The sequence below is a fragment of the Choristoneura fumiferana genome, chromosome 5, assembly GCF_025370935.1.
Source record: "Choristoneura fumiferana chromosome 5, NRCan_CFum_1, whole genome shotgun sequence".
Lineage (NCBI taxonomy): Eukaryota > Metazoa > Arthropoda > Insecta > Lepidoptera > Tortricidae > Choristoneura > Choristoneura fumiferana.
The window spans coordinates 4,144,206-4,157,977 of record NC_133476.1 but is presented as its reverse complement, the minus strand read 5'-3'; the positions used below and the strand labels follow the sequence as shown (position 1 = coordinate 4,157,977).

General features: G+C 40.3%; 1 protein-coding gene across 3 annotated transcripts; it reads right to left on the bottom strand.

Annotated features, from left to right (window-relative positions):
- Window positions 1-3,435: 3,435 nt before the first annotated feature.
- Window positions 3,436-10,187, bottom strand: LOC141427937 (uncharacterized). Of its 3 annotated transcripts, XR_012451387.1 has the most exons (3): window positions 9,008-10,187; window positions 7,828-7,872; window positions 3,925-4,014 (listed from the first exon to the last, which is right to left on the bottom strand). XR_012451387.1 is itself a non-coding variant. In XM_074087549.1 (2 exons), the coding sequence occupies exons 1-2, from the start codon at window positions 9,641-9,643 to the stop codon at window positions 3,657-3,659; spliced, it is 378 nt and encodes a 125-aa protein (XP_073943650.1). In that variant the 5' UTR covers window positions 9,644-10,187; the 3' UTR covers window positions 3,436-3,656. The 3 variants fall into 3 exon arrangements, 1 of the variants encoding a protein (XP_073943650.1); XM_074087549.1 differs by lacking the exon at window positions 7,828-7,872 and having other exon boundaries at window positions 3,436-4,014; window positions 9,624-10,187; XR_012451388.1 differs by lacking the exons at window positions 7,828-7,872; window positions 9,008-10,187 and adding an exon at window positions 7,682-7,727 and having other exon boundaries at window positions 3,923-4,014.
- Window positions 10,188-13,772: the final 3,585 nt, after the last annotated feature.

Sequence of the window (13,772 nt, the reverse complement as noted above, 5' to 3'; positions counted from 1 at the left end):
CATTTTGGATTAGAATTATCAAGTCGTACAATATTAGGTCGTGCATTATTAGGGTGTCCAAATTTTTGCTCGGCCTGTTAATGCTCGACCTGTTACTGTACGTCGTTATAATCGGAATCCAATCGAATCGAATGACCATAGATTTGTGTTAGGTTGTGTTAGGTCCAATTGTGACCACAATGTGCGAGCCGAGCGAGCGTAGCGAGCGTGCCGCGGCAGCGGCCGGCGAAGCGCCAGGACCAAATTAAGTTATTTTCTACTAAATTTATTAATATTTGGTGTACACGAAAAACATGATCAATCGTGCGAATCGATTGCTTGCTGTCAAAAAGTGTGCGCCGATTATTAGGTCGTACAAAATCAGGTTGTCCAATAGCACCTTGAACATTATCGGTACAGGGTGATAAAGCTCGACCCGTATTCCAAGTGACATGTGATTGAATTATCAGGTCGTACAAAATCGGTCGAGCATTGTCCAGGTCGTACAATAACTACACCCCTCGCTTTGTACCGCTCACGGAGAGACGGTCCCCCACAGACTAAGCAAACAAACGCCAGCAGGCTGGATTGTTACAGCCCAACTGCTCTGCTCTAAAACTAAAGCAAGTTTGCCACAACCAACAAAATAAGTCTGCTAAATAATCGTATTTTCTTACCTGTTTTTCTTGTAGTGATAGAATAAACCAAATTAAAGTTAGAATTATTCGACTTAGCTTCTAATAAATGTCGGCTCAACAATAATAATAAATCCGTATAAGTATAAAATTTTAGGCTCACGATTTTGATGCTTAGTGTAGTCATATCATTTTGACAGCATCAGTCTGATAAAGGCGGGCACATATATATACTACTAGCTTTTACCCGCGGCTTCGCACGCGTAAACTATTCGGTCTGGTAGTTGCAATTGAAATTTTCGGGATTTTACAAAATTCCCCTTTCAATTTCCAAAATTTATATCGTGGTCTTCATTGAGGTTGTGTTGTGAATAACTGTACAAAATTCAAGACTCTAAACCCAGTGCTAAAATTTCAAAATTTTTCGCTATCCAAATTCAAATTCATATCATTTATTCAGTAAATAGGCCGCAATGGGCACTTTTACACGTATTTTTTTTAAATACCAGCATTTTCGGAAAGAACATCATTGCCAAGAAGAATGCGCCACAAGAAGCTTAGCAGCAAGTCATTTTTTCAAAATAAAATAAGTACAAATAAAATACTTAAAAACTACAGTAAGTATACCATTAAAGAAAAAAATACAAAATAATAATAACAATAATACACGGATGTATGGGGTCCCTTAGTTACAAAACTATCCCGTGGAAATATCGGGATAAAAAGTAGCGTATGTGTTATTCCAGACGTCCGGCTACCTACATACCAAATTTCATGCCTCTAAGCCCAGCGGTTGTTATTTCGAGATTTTATCCCTATCCCGTGGGAATATCGGAATAAAAAGTAGCCTATGTGTTATTCCAGAGGTCCAGCTAGGGTAAACCCTCCAGTGAATGACCCCCCCCAGTGAATGAACAAAATCACGTTTTTGCCTAAAATAAGCAATATAGCCATTTCCACCATCGATTTTTTTGTCCCAAATGATGATACTTTTAACTAATTAGAGATCGATTACAGACTGATTAGAATACGAGTATCAATAGAGTTTAATGTTTGTTATTTTTTAAGTTTTATTATAAAGCTCTGATTATCATCACTGAAAAAATCTCGTACTTATCTAAAATCAATATGTCAACAAAATTGAACCTTGATATAACGTCTATAAAGTTCACTCGGAAAAATTATCTATTTTGAGCTACGAGTTTTTAAAAAAAGTAAATTAATCAAGATATTAAGGTGCTTAATTTGTACCTACTTTAATAGAATTATATATGTATTTTTGTAATACAGAAACATAATTGGAATACTGAAGGTGCTGTACCTACCTCAAGATTTTATATAATAATAACTGAAGAAGAAGACTTCGTTTTATGTTAAAAATGCTTTTCTAAATGTTGATTAAAACTATCTAAATAATGTTCATTCACTGGGTTTTACTCTGTTCATTCATTAACTTTTTCGTTCATTTACTAGGTTTTTGGTACTTTTTATAAATTCTTCCATAACTCAAAAACTATACACGTAATAAAAAATCGCAGAAATTAAATTCTTGTTTATTAAATAACGATTGATTAAATTACATAAAACCATTACAATTTTTAATAACTACAGAGTAGTGATTTTTCAAAGTAGAAAAGTGTCTTAAGTGTTCATTCACTGGAGGTTTTACCCTACCTACATACCAAATTTCATGGCTCTAAGCCAGCGGTTGTTATTTCAAAATTTTATCCCTAGGTATCCCGTGGGAATATCGGGTCAAAAAGTCACCTATGTTTTATTTCAGACGTCCAACTACCTACGAGTACATACTAAATTTCATGACTCTAAGCCTAGCGGTTGTTATTTCGAGATTTTATCCCTATCCCGTGGGAATATCGGGATAAAAAGTATCCTATGTTTTAATCCAAGTTATAAACTAACTTTCTGCCAAATTTCATCAAATCCGTCCAGCCGTTTAAGCGTGAAAAAGTAACAAACATACTCACTCACTCACTCACTCACTCACAAACTTTCACATTTATAATATTAGTAGGATTAACGCGATGGTCGCGATGCTACTTGACGTATAGATATCCAATTCCAATGCATACGTAGTATCATAGTAAAAGTGGAGAAGTATGCACACTCCGACCTTTTAGGAGACTTAACCACAGCCTTCTTTAGCTTATATATATAAGCTAAAGAAGTATGACAGCTAGACATATTTTTCGAGATAAATATCTACGCTCCAATGGAGCGTTAGTGTCCACTTATTTTTTTGTAAAATTGAAAAAAAGTTTTAGTTCGCGCTGTATGTCAGACGGTCGAATGGCTATAAATAACTATTCTGAAAGTCCCGTACCTATAATCAATCTGGGGGCACGGCATGAGTGCCCCCGCCAAGTCGAGCGCGAAGCAAACACTGCCGTACCATCCTTTACTGGAACCATTTCGCCGCATTTTCAGGCCCCTATTTGAGAACCTCTGGATAAGACCAGAACGCAGAAATTTTCGTCATCCAGTAAGCTATAAACCAAAATTTCAAGTCTAGGTCATTTAGTTCCGAAGTTAAGCGAAAGCAAAGGCATTTATGACACTCACTTACTCATTCATCATGATCATCAAAAAAAAACAACTAGTACTTATAAACTCAGAGAGCTGAAATTTGGTACAGTTAGAGTTTAATAACATATATTAAAACTATAAAAACTAGGATAATCGAAGATCTGGATGCTACCCTGATTAGAAAACACAATAGTTTTTTTTTAACTAAGTGTTTAATTAATTAGGATGCGGTCAGAAATGAGTTAGGCTTTGACTTTTTACAAAACTGTATTAATAAAGGTACAGAGTTAAAATTATTATTTTTAGTTAAAAACGCGTGCGCGCGCGAGAGTCGTTGTTGGCCAGTGTCGGTGGCGGGGCGGCGGCCGCGCCGCGCCGATCGGGCGAGCGTCCCCCGCTCCCCGCGCTCCTCCGCGCATGCGCACACCGCGGCTGCGCAGGCCGGAGGCAAAGAGTAAGAGTGGCGTAGACATACTGGGGGCCCTTGAAGACCTGTCTTCAAGAGTCTTGTGAAGAGGGCAGGGGGCAGATCCTGTTGAGTGCCCGCCGTATGGTGCCTCTAGCTGTAGTGATGTCTGCCACACGTGGGATGCCATCTGGGCCGGGGTAGATCTTGGAGACTCTACCCATTCTCCAGTGTAGTGGTGGTAATCCATCGTCCTTTATGAGGACCAGCTCGTCAAGCTGCAGGTCTGTGTGTCGAGTCCTCCATTTATAGCGGTGCTGGAGCTCGGATATGTATTCTGCGGTCCAGCGGGCCCAAAAATGTTGACGCAGCTGCTCGAGTCTTCGGTAGTGGTTCAGTCTGTTAGGATTCTCGTCGCGCAGCGGCGGCGAGGGCAGCGACGTCAGGGGTCTGCCAACCAGAAAGTGCCCTGGTGTGAGCGGGGAAAAATCATTGGGACTAGGGGAGAGAGGGCAAAGTGGTCTGCTATTTAAAATAGCTTCAATCTGACTAAATAATGAGGCGAGCTCCTCGAACGTCAAATGAGTGTTTCCTAGAATTCTTTTTAAATGAAATTTTGCCTGCTTAATGCCGGCCTCGGCGAGACCATTAAAATTAGGAGCGTAAGCCGGTGAGAATTTAAAGTTAATGCCTTCGTCAGCTGCAAACTCTTTCATAGAGTCTTTATTGAGCCTTACAAATTCATCTATCTCTTTGGCAGCTGCCACGAAATTTCGCCCATTGTCACATAGCAGCTCGCGAGGTTTGCCCCTCCTCGCGATAAACCTCCTGAGAGATAGAATAAATGCATCCTTAGACAGCTCGCTCACGGCCTCCAAGTGTACACACTTGTATTTAAGACAGACAAACAAACACAAGTAACATTTAGTTATTTTACAACCACGCCCCCGTCGGTCGGTAATCAAATACGGCCCTGCAAAATCAACTGCTGATACAGAAAACGGAAAATCAGCTGTTATACGTTGGGCTGGCAAGTTGCCCATTATATTTTTTAAAGTTTGACCAGCGGCGCGCTTGCAAATAACACAATTGTGCGCCGTGCGTCGCGCCAGGGCTCTACCCCCAACCGGCCATATTTCCTCTCTAATAGAGGTCAAAAGGAGCTGCGGCGGTGCATGTAAGAGACGTGCGTGTGTCTGTTCGAAGATAAGTTTGGTGAGTGGGTGTTTAGAGGATAATATAATGGGATGCTTCTTGTCATAGTTATAGGATGAAGCATCCAGCCTCCCCCCGACTCTCAGGATCCCCTGAGAGTCGATGAAAGGCGTTAGAGACGACATGTGAACTTTAGCGTTTAAGTATTTGTTTTTTTGTAAAGTGTCGAGCTCATTTTTGTATGTTTGTGCCTGTGATAGCTTAATTAGTGTGTGCAAGGAATCCTTCAATTCTTGGGCAGTTAATGGGCCAGATAATTTTGTGCTAGTACGTTTGCAATTATTTATGAAACGACGTATGAATGCAACCACACGCTGCAATGTTTTCAATTTAGAATATCTTTCGAAATATATAACACATTGATTAGAATTTACGCTAGCACTCATTGATGTTATTTTTAATTCTGGTAAGTCGTCATGGGATACTTTGTCCAGCGTGGGCCAGCTAGTCTCGGGTTCGCGAAGAAATTCTGGCCCGTGCCACCACAGCGACATTGCAGCGACATGCTGGGGATCAACGCCGCGAGAGGCCAGGTCAGCTGGGTTATGTGCCGTGGGCACGTGCCTCCAAGTTGAAGTTGAGGTAAGATCAGTTATAGTTGCAACTCTATTTCGTACAAATACATTCAACTTGGAGGGATCGGTTTTTAACCATGCTAGGACCACGCTGGAGTCAGTCCAAAAAATGGTGCGTGTAATAGGTTTTCTAAGGGCTGCAGTTACTGCTGCCCATGCTTGGGCCGCTAAAAGGGCTCCACACAGTTCCATACGTGGAATACTTATGGGATTCACGGGTCCTATCCTATCCTTTGCACACAATAAATTGACACTTTGTTCACCTAAGTTTGTAATGGACTTGACATATATGCATGTCGCAAAGGCTGACTGTGACGCGTCACAGAAGCAATGAAGTTCTATTGCCAGTGGCAAGTTACTCAGTACATTTCTAGGAATTGAAAGTGTTTTGAGGTGGTGTAAATTTTTTATGAACCGTGACCAGACACGCCGAATTTCAGGCGGGGCAGGATCATCCCAACCCAGCCCTGCCTTCCATAATTGTTGTATTAGTAATTTTGGTTTGACTGTACATAAACTCAGTAGCCCTAAAGGATCGAAAATTTTGAAGGTTGTTGACAGAAGTGATCTCTTGGTTAAATTACCATTATCATCATTTGATTCATCGATAGAGAAGTGAAGCGTGTCATGGCCAGGGTTCCAACCTAAACCAAGCGTTTGGCAAGATTGGCTTAGTGCCAGATTGTCGTTAACGTTAATGTTTTTTGAATTTAATAGTTTAGGTGAATTAGATCTGTATTTTCGTAAGTTAAAACAACCAGCATTTAAGCATTTTGAAATTTCTGATTGTATGTGCAATAGCTCAGACTCTGTGTCACTGCCAGTAAGTAGGTCATCGCAGTAGAAATCATTTTGCATAACTGCCTTTATGTTGGGGTCATTGCACTCTTCCCCCAACTGCCACAAGCACCTGGCGGCTAAGAAGCTCGCACTAGCAAAGCCATAAGTTACTGTGTTCAAGGTAAGTGCGCGAATTGGTAAGTGCTCATCTTCGCGCCATAGAATTACTTGTAAATCCCTGTCAAGCTCATTAACTAGAATTTGACGGTATTGTTTTTCGATGTCACCTGACAATGCGTACTTATAATGGCGAAATCTGAGCAAAATGTTAAACAGGGAGTCTTGTATGCAAGGCCCTACCATCTGTATATTATTAACGCTGTAACCAGAAGAGGTAGGGCAAGACGCGTCGAAGACGACGCGTAGTTTTGTGGACTCACTCTGTTCTTTGACCACTGGGTGGTGCGGTAAGTAGTTAGGGCTAGACAGCAACTGAGACTCGGATAGATGTCCTAACTGTTTATATTCATCAATAAATTCATTGTACCTTTCTTTCAGTTCGGGCTGTTTTTGAAAACGATTTTCTAAATTGAGCAAACGTTTTTTGGCCATATAGTAGGAGTTGCCCAAACAATCTGGGGTATCAATTAAGGGCAGTCGGACTACAAAGCGACCGCTATCTAAACGGTAAGTATTTTCTATAAAATGCTCTTCAATTGGGTGCTTAGTAAGGAACCCATTATTACTTGGCCCAACTACCTTGGGCAGTTCTTCAGCCTCCCAGAACTTGGTCATTTGAGACGAGAGGTCAGCAAGGCAAAGATTGCTTCGAGTGAAATTTGTATTTGTGGCAAGGCTCGTACTCATGACAGAGCCTGCAATGACCCAACCCAATTTTGATTCAATCAGCATTGTTTGTTTGTTTGCCAAGGGTTTTTGTTCACCTCCCACTATATGCCAAAAAACATCAGCTCCTAGAAGGACATCTATATGAGAGGGAATATTAAATGTGGGGTCGGCTAGCCTCACTGAGGAAGGTATTCCTAACTGACTCACATCAAAATATTGCCTTGGTAAGTTATCAGTTATTTCTTTGAGGACCAAGAAGTCCAGCTTCGCAGTAAATTTGTCAGATAATGATTGAATCTGGGCAGTACAGCGCCCTGGAACACACTTCAATTGAGTGTTGCCTATACCTAGAATGGTTGTGGCAGTGAGGGGCAGAGAGGGCAATTGTAATCGATGTTTCAAACCTTCACTTATATAAGAGGACTGGCTACCACAGTCCAGAAGGGCCTTTACAGTTTCTTTCCTATTATTACAAGGATTAAAAACTTCAATTAATGCTGTAGACAATAGAACTTCACTACTGGTCAGCGCAGATGTGGACACAGTGGGTGTGTCCACATTAGGGTTCTGTAAAACCTTAGCAGCAGTGGAGGTGGACGCTATGTCCGGGTCTATGCTAACACTGCTAGGCTGAGGGTTAGATGTGTTTGAAGCTAGTGTTGTGTCTTTGTGTAAAAATGTGTTGTGACGTTTCTTACACACACGGCAGCCATTCAGTTTACACTGCCGCGTCTCGTGATCGGGCGTAGGCAGACATGGCACAGTTGGAGCTTAGAGGCCTGCGCCCATCTCTCGTCCACGGTGAGATGCCTGAAGATCTTGCAGTCGTATATGCGGTGCTCACCACGGCACACGACGCACGGCACACCCTTGTGGTTACTTTGTTTAGCTGAAATCACGAAGGTATTTATGTTTTTATCTTGTCTGAACAAGCCTTTATTATTTGTATTATTTTCATGTTTATTAGGAAATTTATCCTTTTCCTTTTTTGATTTAGAAAGAGTTTCTAGAACATCTGCGCGATTTTGAAGAAATTTTCTAAATTCGTCCAGAGTTGGCAACTCGGACAGGTTATTCCGATGCTCTTCCCACTTAACATTGGTATTAGGGTCAAGTTTGGCAGTAAACATATGTATAAGAATCGAGTCCCAATGTTCAGTGGGCTGGCCAAGGGTTTTGAGCGCTCTCAAATTTTTTGTTAAGTGATCATTTAGAAAGCGCAGAGCTTTGTCAGACTCCCTTTGCATGGCGTCAATGCTCAACAAAGAGTTAAGATGATTAGTGATTAATTGTCTTTTGTTGTTGTATCTTTCGCACAAAAGTTCCCATGCCTGAGAATAATTGAGCTCGGATACTTCCAAGTTAGATATGACCCGAGAGGCTTCGCCCTCCAAGTATGTATTCAAATAGTGAAACTTATGAATTCCCTTTATTCTATCATTATTGTGTATCAAGGATTCATATGTGTCACGGAACTCCATCCACTTATAATAAGAGCCATCAAATTTCGCAATGCGTATTTGCGGCAATTGAAAGCCCATGTGCTCAGAATGATGACAGTTATTAGAAACACTGGAGCAATGATTACCATCTGATGGAGCAGTGGGTTTTTGCTTGGAAGCCGCGGCCCCGTCAAGAATGCATTGTGCCGTGGCAATAGATAGATGAAAATTGTCTTCTAATTCCTCGCGTTCTGATAGCTCGTTATCAAGATTATCAGGGTTAGAAACTTCTATGAACGTTTGCAGCTCATCGAATTTTGAGGATAACTCAACAATTCTATTTAACCTCGATGTTAATTCGTTAAACTTTAAGTCGCTTAACGGTTCATTCACATTAAATTTATTTAAATAATTAGTGAATTTAGTTAATTGGCCTTTCACAGAACTTCTTTTAGTTTTATGTTCTGCGATCTGAGCCGCCAAATCTGCTTGAGACATTTTAAGATCAATTATTAACAAACTATAGCAAAATAGGCAAAGATACGAGGTTAAATAATTAATAAATTGGCTCAATAGGCTTACGCTCCTTATTTATGTGGCTGCTACGCGTTGCCGGCGTGTATAAACAAGATGGCGATGCCCCGCCGCTCCCGTGACGTGGCGAACAAAGCGATGAAACGGCACAGCGCGGCGCGCACTTCCTGGAAGCGAATAAGTGCAAATGCAAAATGGCGGCCAGCGAAGTGAACGAATTCTGTGCAATTTGGCAAATTATGCACGAAGTAGATGGCTTTAGTATGAATAGTATGGCAAAATTCGAATAAGAATGTTAAAATGCGAGTAAGTATGAGTTAAATCGGGGTTAATAAACTTTATGCCTACGGGAAGAATTAAACTTGAACAGTTAGTAAGGCGTAGGCAATATTTAAATCGTTAGAATATAAATAAATGCGTGCGAGATCACACCACAATGCAATAATAGTTAGGTACTTAAGTCAACAAGACAATGAAAGTGAGGTTTTTAACTGCGAAAGTTACGACAATACCTGACTGGCCTGCCTGTATCACCGTAACTAAAGCATAAGATAGCTTTTAAGGCACAGGAAAACACACGACACTCGAAGCGCTCGCCTGAAAGTTCAGTCAGAGAATACGGACCACATTATTAGGAAGTAGGTAAAGAAAGGACTGGGCTCACGGCACGTTCCTGGTTAGCATGGAAGAGAAGCACGGGGCGATGTCGTCAGGCAACTGCACGCGGCAGTCTTCAGTGCGTCCTTGGACTTCGTATCGACTTATCCCATCTTCTAGAATCTTCCACGTCGATCGGACGGGGATTTCTTCAGGAAGTCTTCGATGGCTGCTACGCCGCCGATTGTTCCTTCTTGATATCTTGAGCGCCTTTCGATAACGCGGTTGGCACAAAGTACTGTGTGTGCGCACAACCACGTGCCCGGAACGTGAGGTTAAGCGACCCGCGTCCTGTCACGGTCGCCACTTTATGTTTAATTAATTAGGATGCGGTCAGAAATGAGTTCAGGCTTTGACTTTTTACAAAACTGTATTAAAAAAGGTACAGAGTTAAAATTATTAATTTCAATAAAAAAACGCGTGCGCGCGCGAGAGTCGTCGTTGGCCAGTGTCGGTGGCGGGGCGGCGGCCGCGCCGCGCCGATCGGGCGAGCGTCCCCCGCTCCCCGCGCTCCTCCGCGCATGCGCACACCGCGGCTGCGCAGGCCGGAGGCAAAGAGTAAGAGTGGCGTAGACATCGCGGCGCGGCCGCCGCCCACCGCGCTCCTACGCGCATAGCGCACACCGCGCTGCGCAGGCCGGAGGCAAAGAGTAAAGTGGCGTAGACATCTTTATGTATTTACAAAAAAGGAAACAATACAATCATACAAAGACTCTTTTTGTACACCAGACATAGAAAAAACGAAAAGTTAACAACAAAAAAGTGCTAAGTGCAAAGGCGGAGTTATCCTGAAGGGATCTCTGCCAGTCAACCTTTGAGTGGTAGAGAAGAGCAATTAGTTGTTTCAATCAATCAAACCGTTTTACGAGGTAATATACTCGTAACGAATATCCTAATACAAACCCACATGCATACATAGATACGTGTGCAAATCCCTCCCTTTTTAACCGATTCCAAGAAAAAGAAGAATATATATTTTTTGTATTTTTTGGCAGCCAGGTAATGTATTGTCACACGGTGGCCACTTTATAAATACAAGTGAAAAACAGTGCACGTATAGACACGATGCGAAGTTATCGGTGCTGCAATGAGTCATTCGTTCATCAGGAAGGCAAAGTTGTAAGTTAGAATAACAAATGTTTCTGTACTAGTAACGTGCGAAGTTCGACGTTTACATATATGGAGGGAACTGGCCTTAATTTTATTCAATTTGCAACTTTCGCACCCAAAACTTCGGTGATGCATGACTCGAAGAGTAATTTGACTTTTATTGCTTTTACTCTGTAGGATATTTGGGCAAGGGTCCGCTTTTGCGGTGAAATAGAAAAAAGTTTTGTTTCGGAGACGTGTAGGCGCAAATCATTTAGGATTTAGCTGATTTGTATCTTGCCACGACGGTAATTTTGATTTTAGTGACATAATCTTACCTACGTATCTTTGGCACAGTCGCAACCAGAGATTGTTGAGCCACTAACCAGTGTTCGTAATTTGGCCGTGTAATGCTATCCTGGTTTATTAGTGCCCATATTTACTACAACTTTGTATTACTAAGGTAAATTATGAACAATGGCGACTAGCTTAATAATCCCGATTCGCGACGTTACGTAAATTTTGATGATCCCTAAGACACTTTCAATGATAACTCTTATTAGGAATCCGTTTCTTAGGGATCTATGAAGCGCTTTCTGTAAAGAGCGATTAACTTTAACTTTAGATTTCACTACGTCGGAATAATAAATTAAAAAATCAAAAACCCGACTGCCTTAAAAATACTGGAAAGAAGAAAACAAGTCTAGTAGTCCAGAACTCTATTAAGTAGCTAACTTAAAGGCACTAAGTTAGGTACTAAGTATTTTTGAGCTGATCACGATTTGAATGGGTCCGGACTGATGAACTTTAAGTTACTGAACAGAGTTCTAGACTACTAGACTTGTGTTCTTCTTTTTAGTATCTTAAGGCAGTCGGGTTTTTTGATTTAATGCTTTATCTTTAGAGAACATTATTCGCTCTGGCTCTAGTGATTTAGGTTGTGCAGTTGTGCATTTAGTCAATTCAGTCAGTTTCACGTTACTATACAGTTCAAAACGCTGACTAGGCTAAGAACGTTAAAAAGGATTATCAGACCATCCAACTTCCAATGTCTGACGTTCACTATCCTCGCGTCTCACGTCCACCGATCGAAATCCTTCACCTGTAACTAGAATATTCCAAACATTTCATTGTATAGAAACATCAATTATTCAAATCGGAAATAGATTATTTGGGAATATCACACAGCGATTGTGGCGCACGTCAACATCAAGTGTAAGGGTTGACTCTTGTCTTGACTAGATGTTTGTAGAATTATAATTTGGAATTAGGATTCTGGTAGACTTAGGTTTGCTTAATTCCTGTAATTATAGGAATCAACAACGCGTATCGGCAACGCACCCGCAGTCCTAATAATGCTGTAGGTGTCTATGGGCGGCGGTTATACTTAACATACCATCAGGTATAAATAAAAAAAAAATAAAAAAACGCAAATTAACAAATTGCAAAATAAGTAGGTATATTACTTTATTCGTGGTTTTTGAACGAATTTTGATTTTTTTATTGATTTTTTTTTTTGTTTGAATTGACAAAATTTTGCCGTGACAAGCGTTTAAAAGCTCTTTTTCTGGTTTTTCTGTGCATCCCTGTCTCAGTTTGTATTTTCAATATGGTTTCACGGGATACCCGTAAAAGTAACAAATATGGAGTTGAAATACAAAAAGACTCCAAAAAACCAATCGTCTTTTGTATTATTATTTTATATTATGTATTAAGTATAATTATTTAATTACTTTAAAACATTTACTTATAGGCACACTAGGTATCCTACAGGAACCATGATTGTTTCTGAATATAAAGTATGCCTATAATGTTAAATTAGAGTATAAACTATCTCTGTTCCAAATTTCACGCAAAGTCCAGCGATTTTGGCGTGAAGAAAGAACAAACAGTTATACACACAGAGTTTCGCTTTAATAATACAAGTGGAATTAAATACTTCAAAACCTTCACAATTCTCACTAAAATAATTATGGCGAGAAATCTTTTCCATCTGAATAGTTTGCCAGAAACAGACATAATGGTGGTATGAATGTATATGTCATGGGCCAAGTGATAAATCGGTCATTATTCATAATGCCCGGCCGAGCCGGGTAATTTGATAATAACTATTCAAATAATTAAATTGCCCGGGCATTATATAAGTACATAATGTCTATCACCTATTGGGCAGAGTAATAAAAATATATGCTTCATTACTATTATTTATATTTTTGACATAAAATTCCTTTGTTTTATAGATGCATTTACCTATAGAATTAAATAACTAAATATCTTTCAAAATCTGTACCGTAAGGTCGGGGTACTTTGGCCCATATAAAAACTACATAAAAACGTAAAATAAAACATAAAAACGTCATAAAATCGATCAATTAACACCAACCACATAGCAAAGAGCCATAATTCTCAAAGCAATTATAAAACCAGGACCGAGTTAATCCAATGGGCCAAAGATACCCTTTAGGGCCAAAATACCCGGACCTCACGGTACTTAAAATAAGTTATCTATAATGGTTGAATTCAATTCTGGCCCCTCGCCTATCGCTGCCGCGGCACGCTCGCTTCGCTCGCTCGGCTCGTGCTTGTTTTGGTCGCAGTTGAATCTAACAAGCTCCTTCTCGCTGCACTTGTCGTCGCACCTAACTTTACAATTGAATTAATAGATTTCAGTTACCCATACATGAGTTGTAATCAAATTGCCCTACGATCGTGTAGCATGTCAATATTCATAATGACCAGACAATATGATAAATAATGAAGTATATAATAATTATCATATAATAATTATCATTGCCCGGGCATTATAAATAATGCTCTTATTAATCACTTGGTCCATAGCATATAGACGTATTCGTAATGCATGTTCGTGAAAAGCGATAAATTAAGTAAATTGTTTATTTCCGTGTGAGTAGCAGCCCTATAAGCTAACACTGCTCAGCCGTCTGACGAGGAATATCAATTAGGTATTACTGTAATGTCACACTACTGTTTCTATCGTTACAATTGCGTTAGTATATAATTATTAGGTACTCGTATACTACATCTAATCACTCAAACGTACTAACCA

Coding starts and splice junctions, on each gene's coding strand:
- LOC141427937 (XM_074087549.1), bottom strand. CDS start 9,643: ATGCTAACCAGGAACGTGCC. Junction 4,015..9,623: donor ATGCTAACCAGGAACGTGCC/GTGAGCCCAGTC, acceptor TCTGGTTGGCAG/ACCCCTGACGTCGCTGCCCT.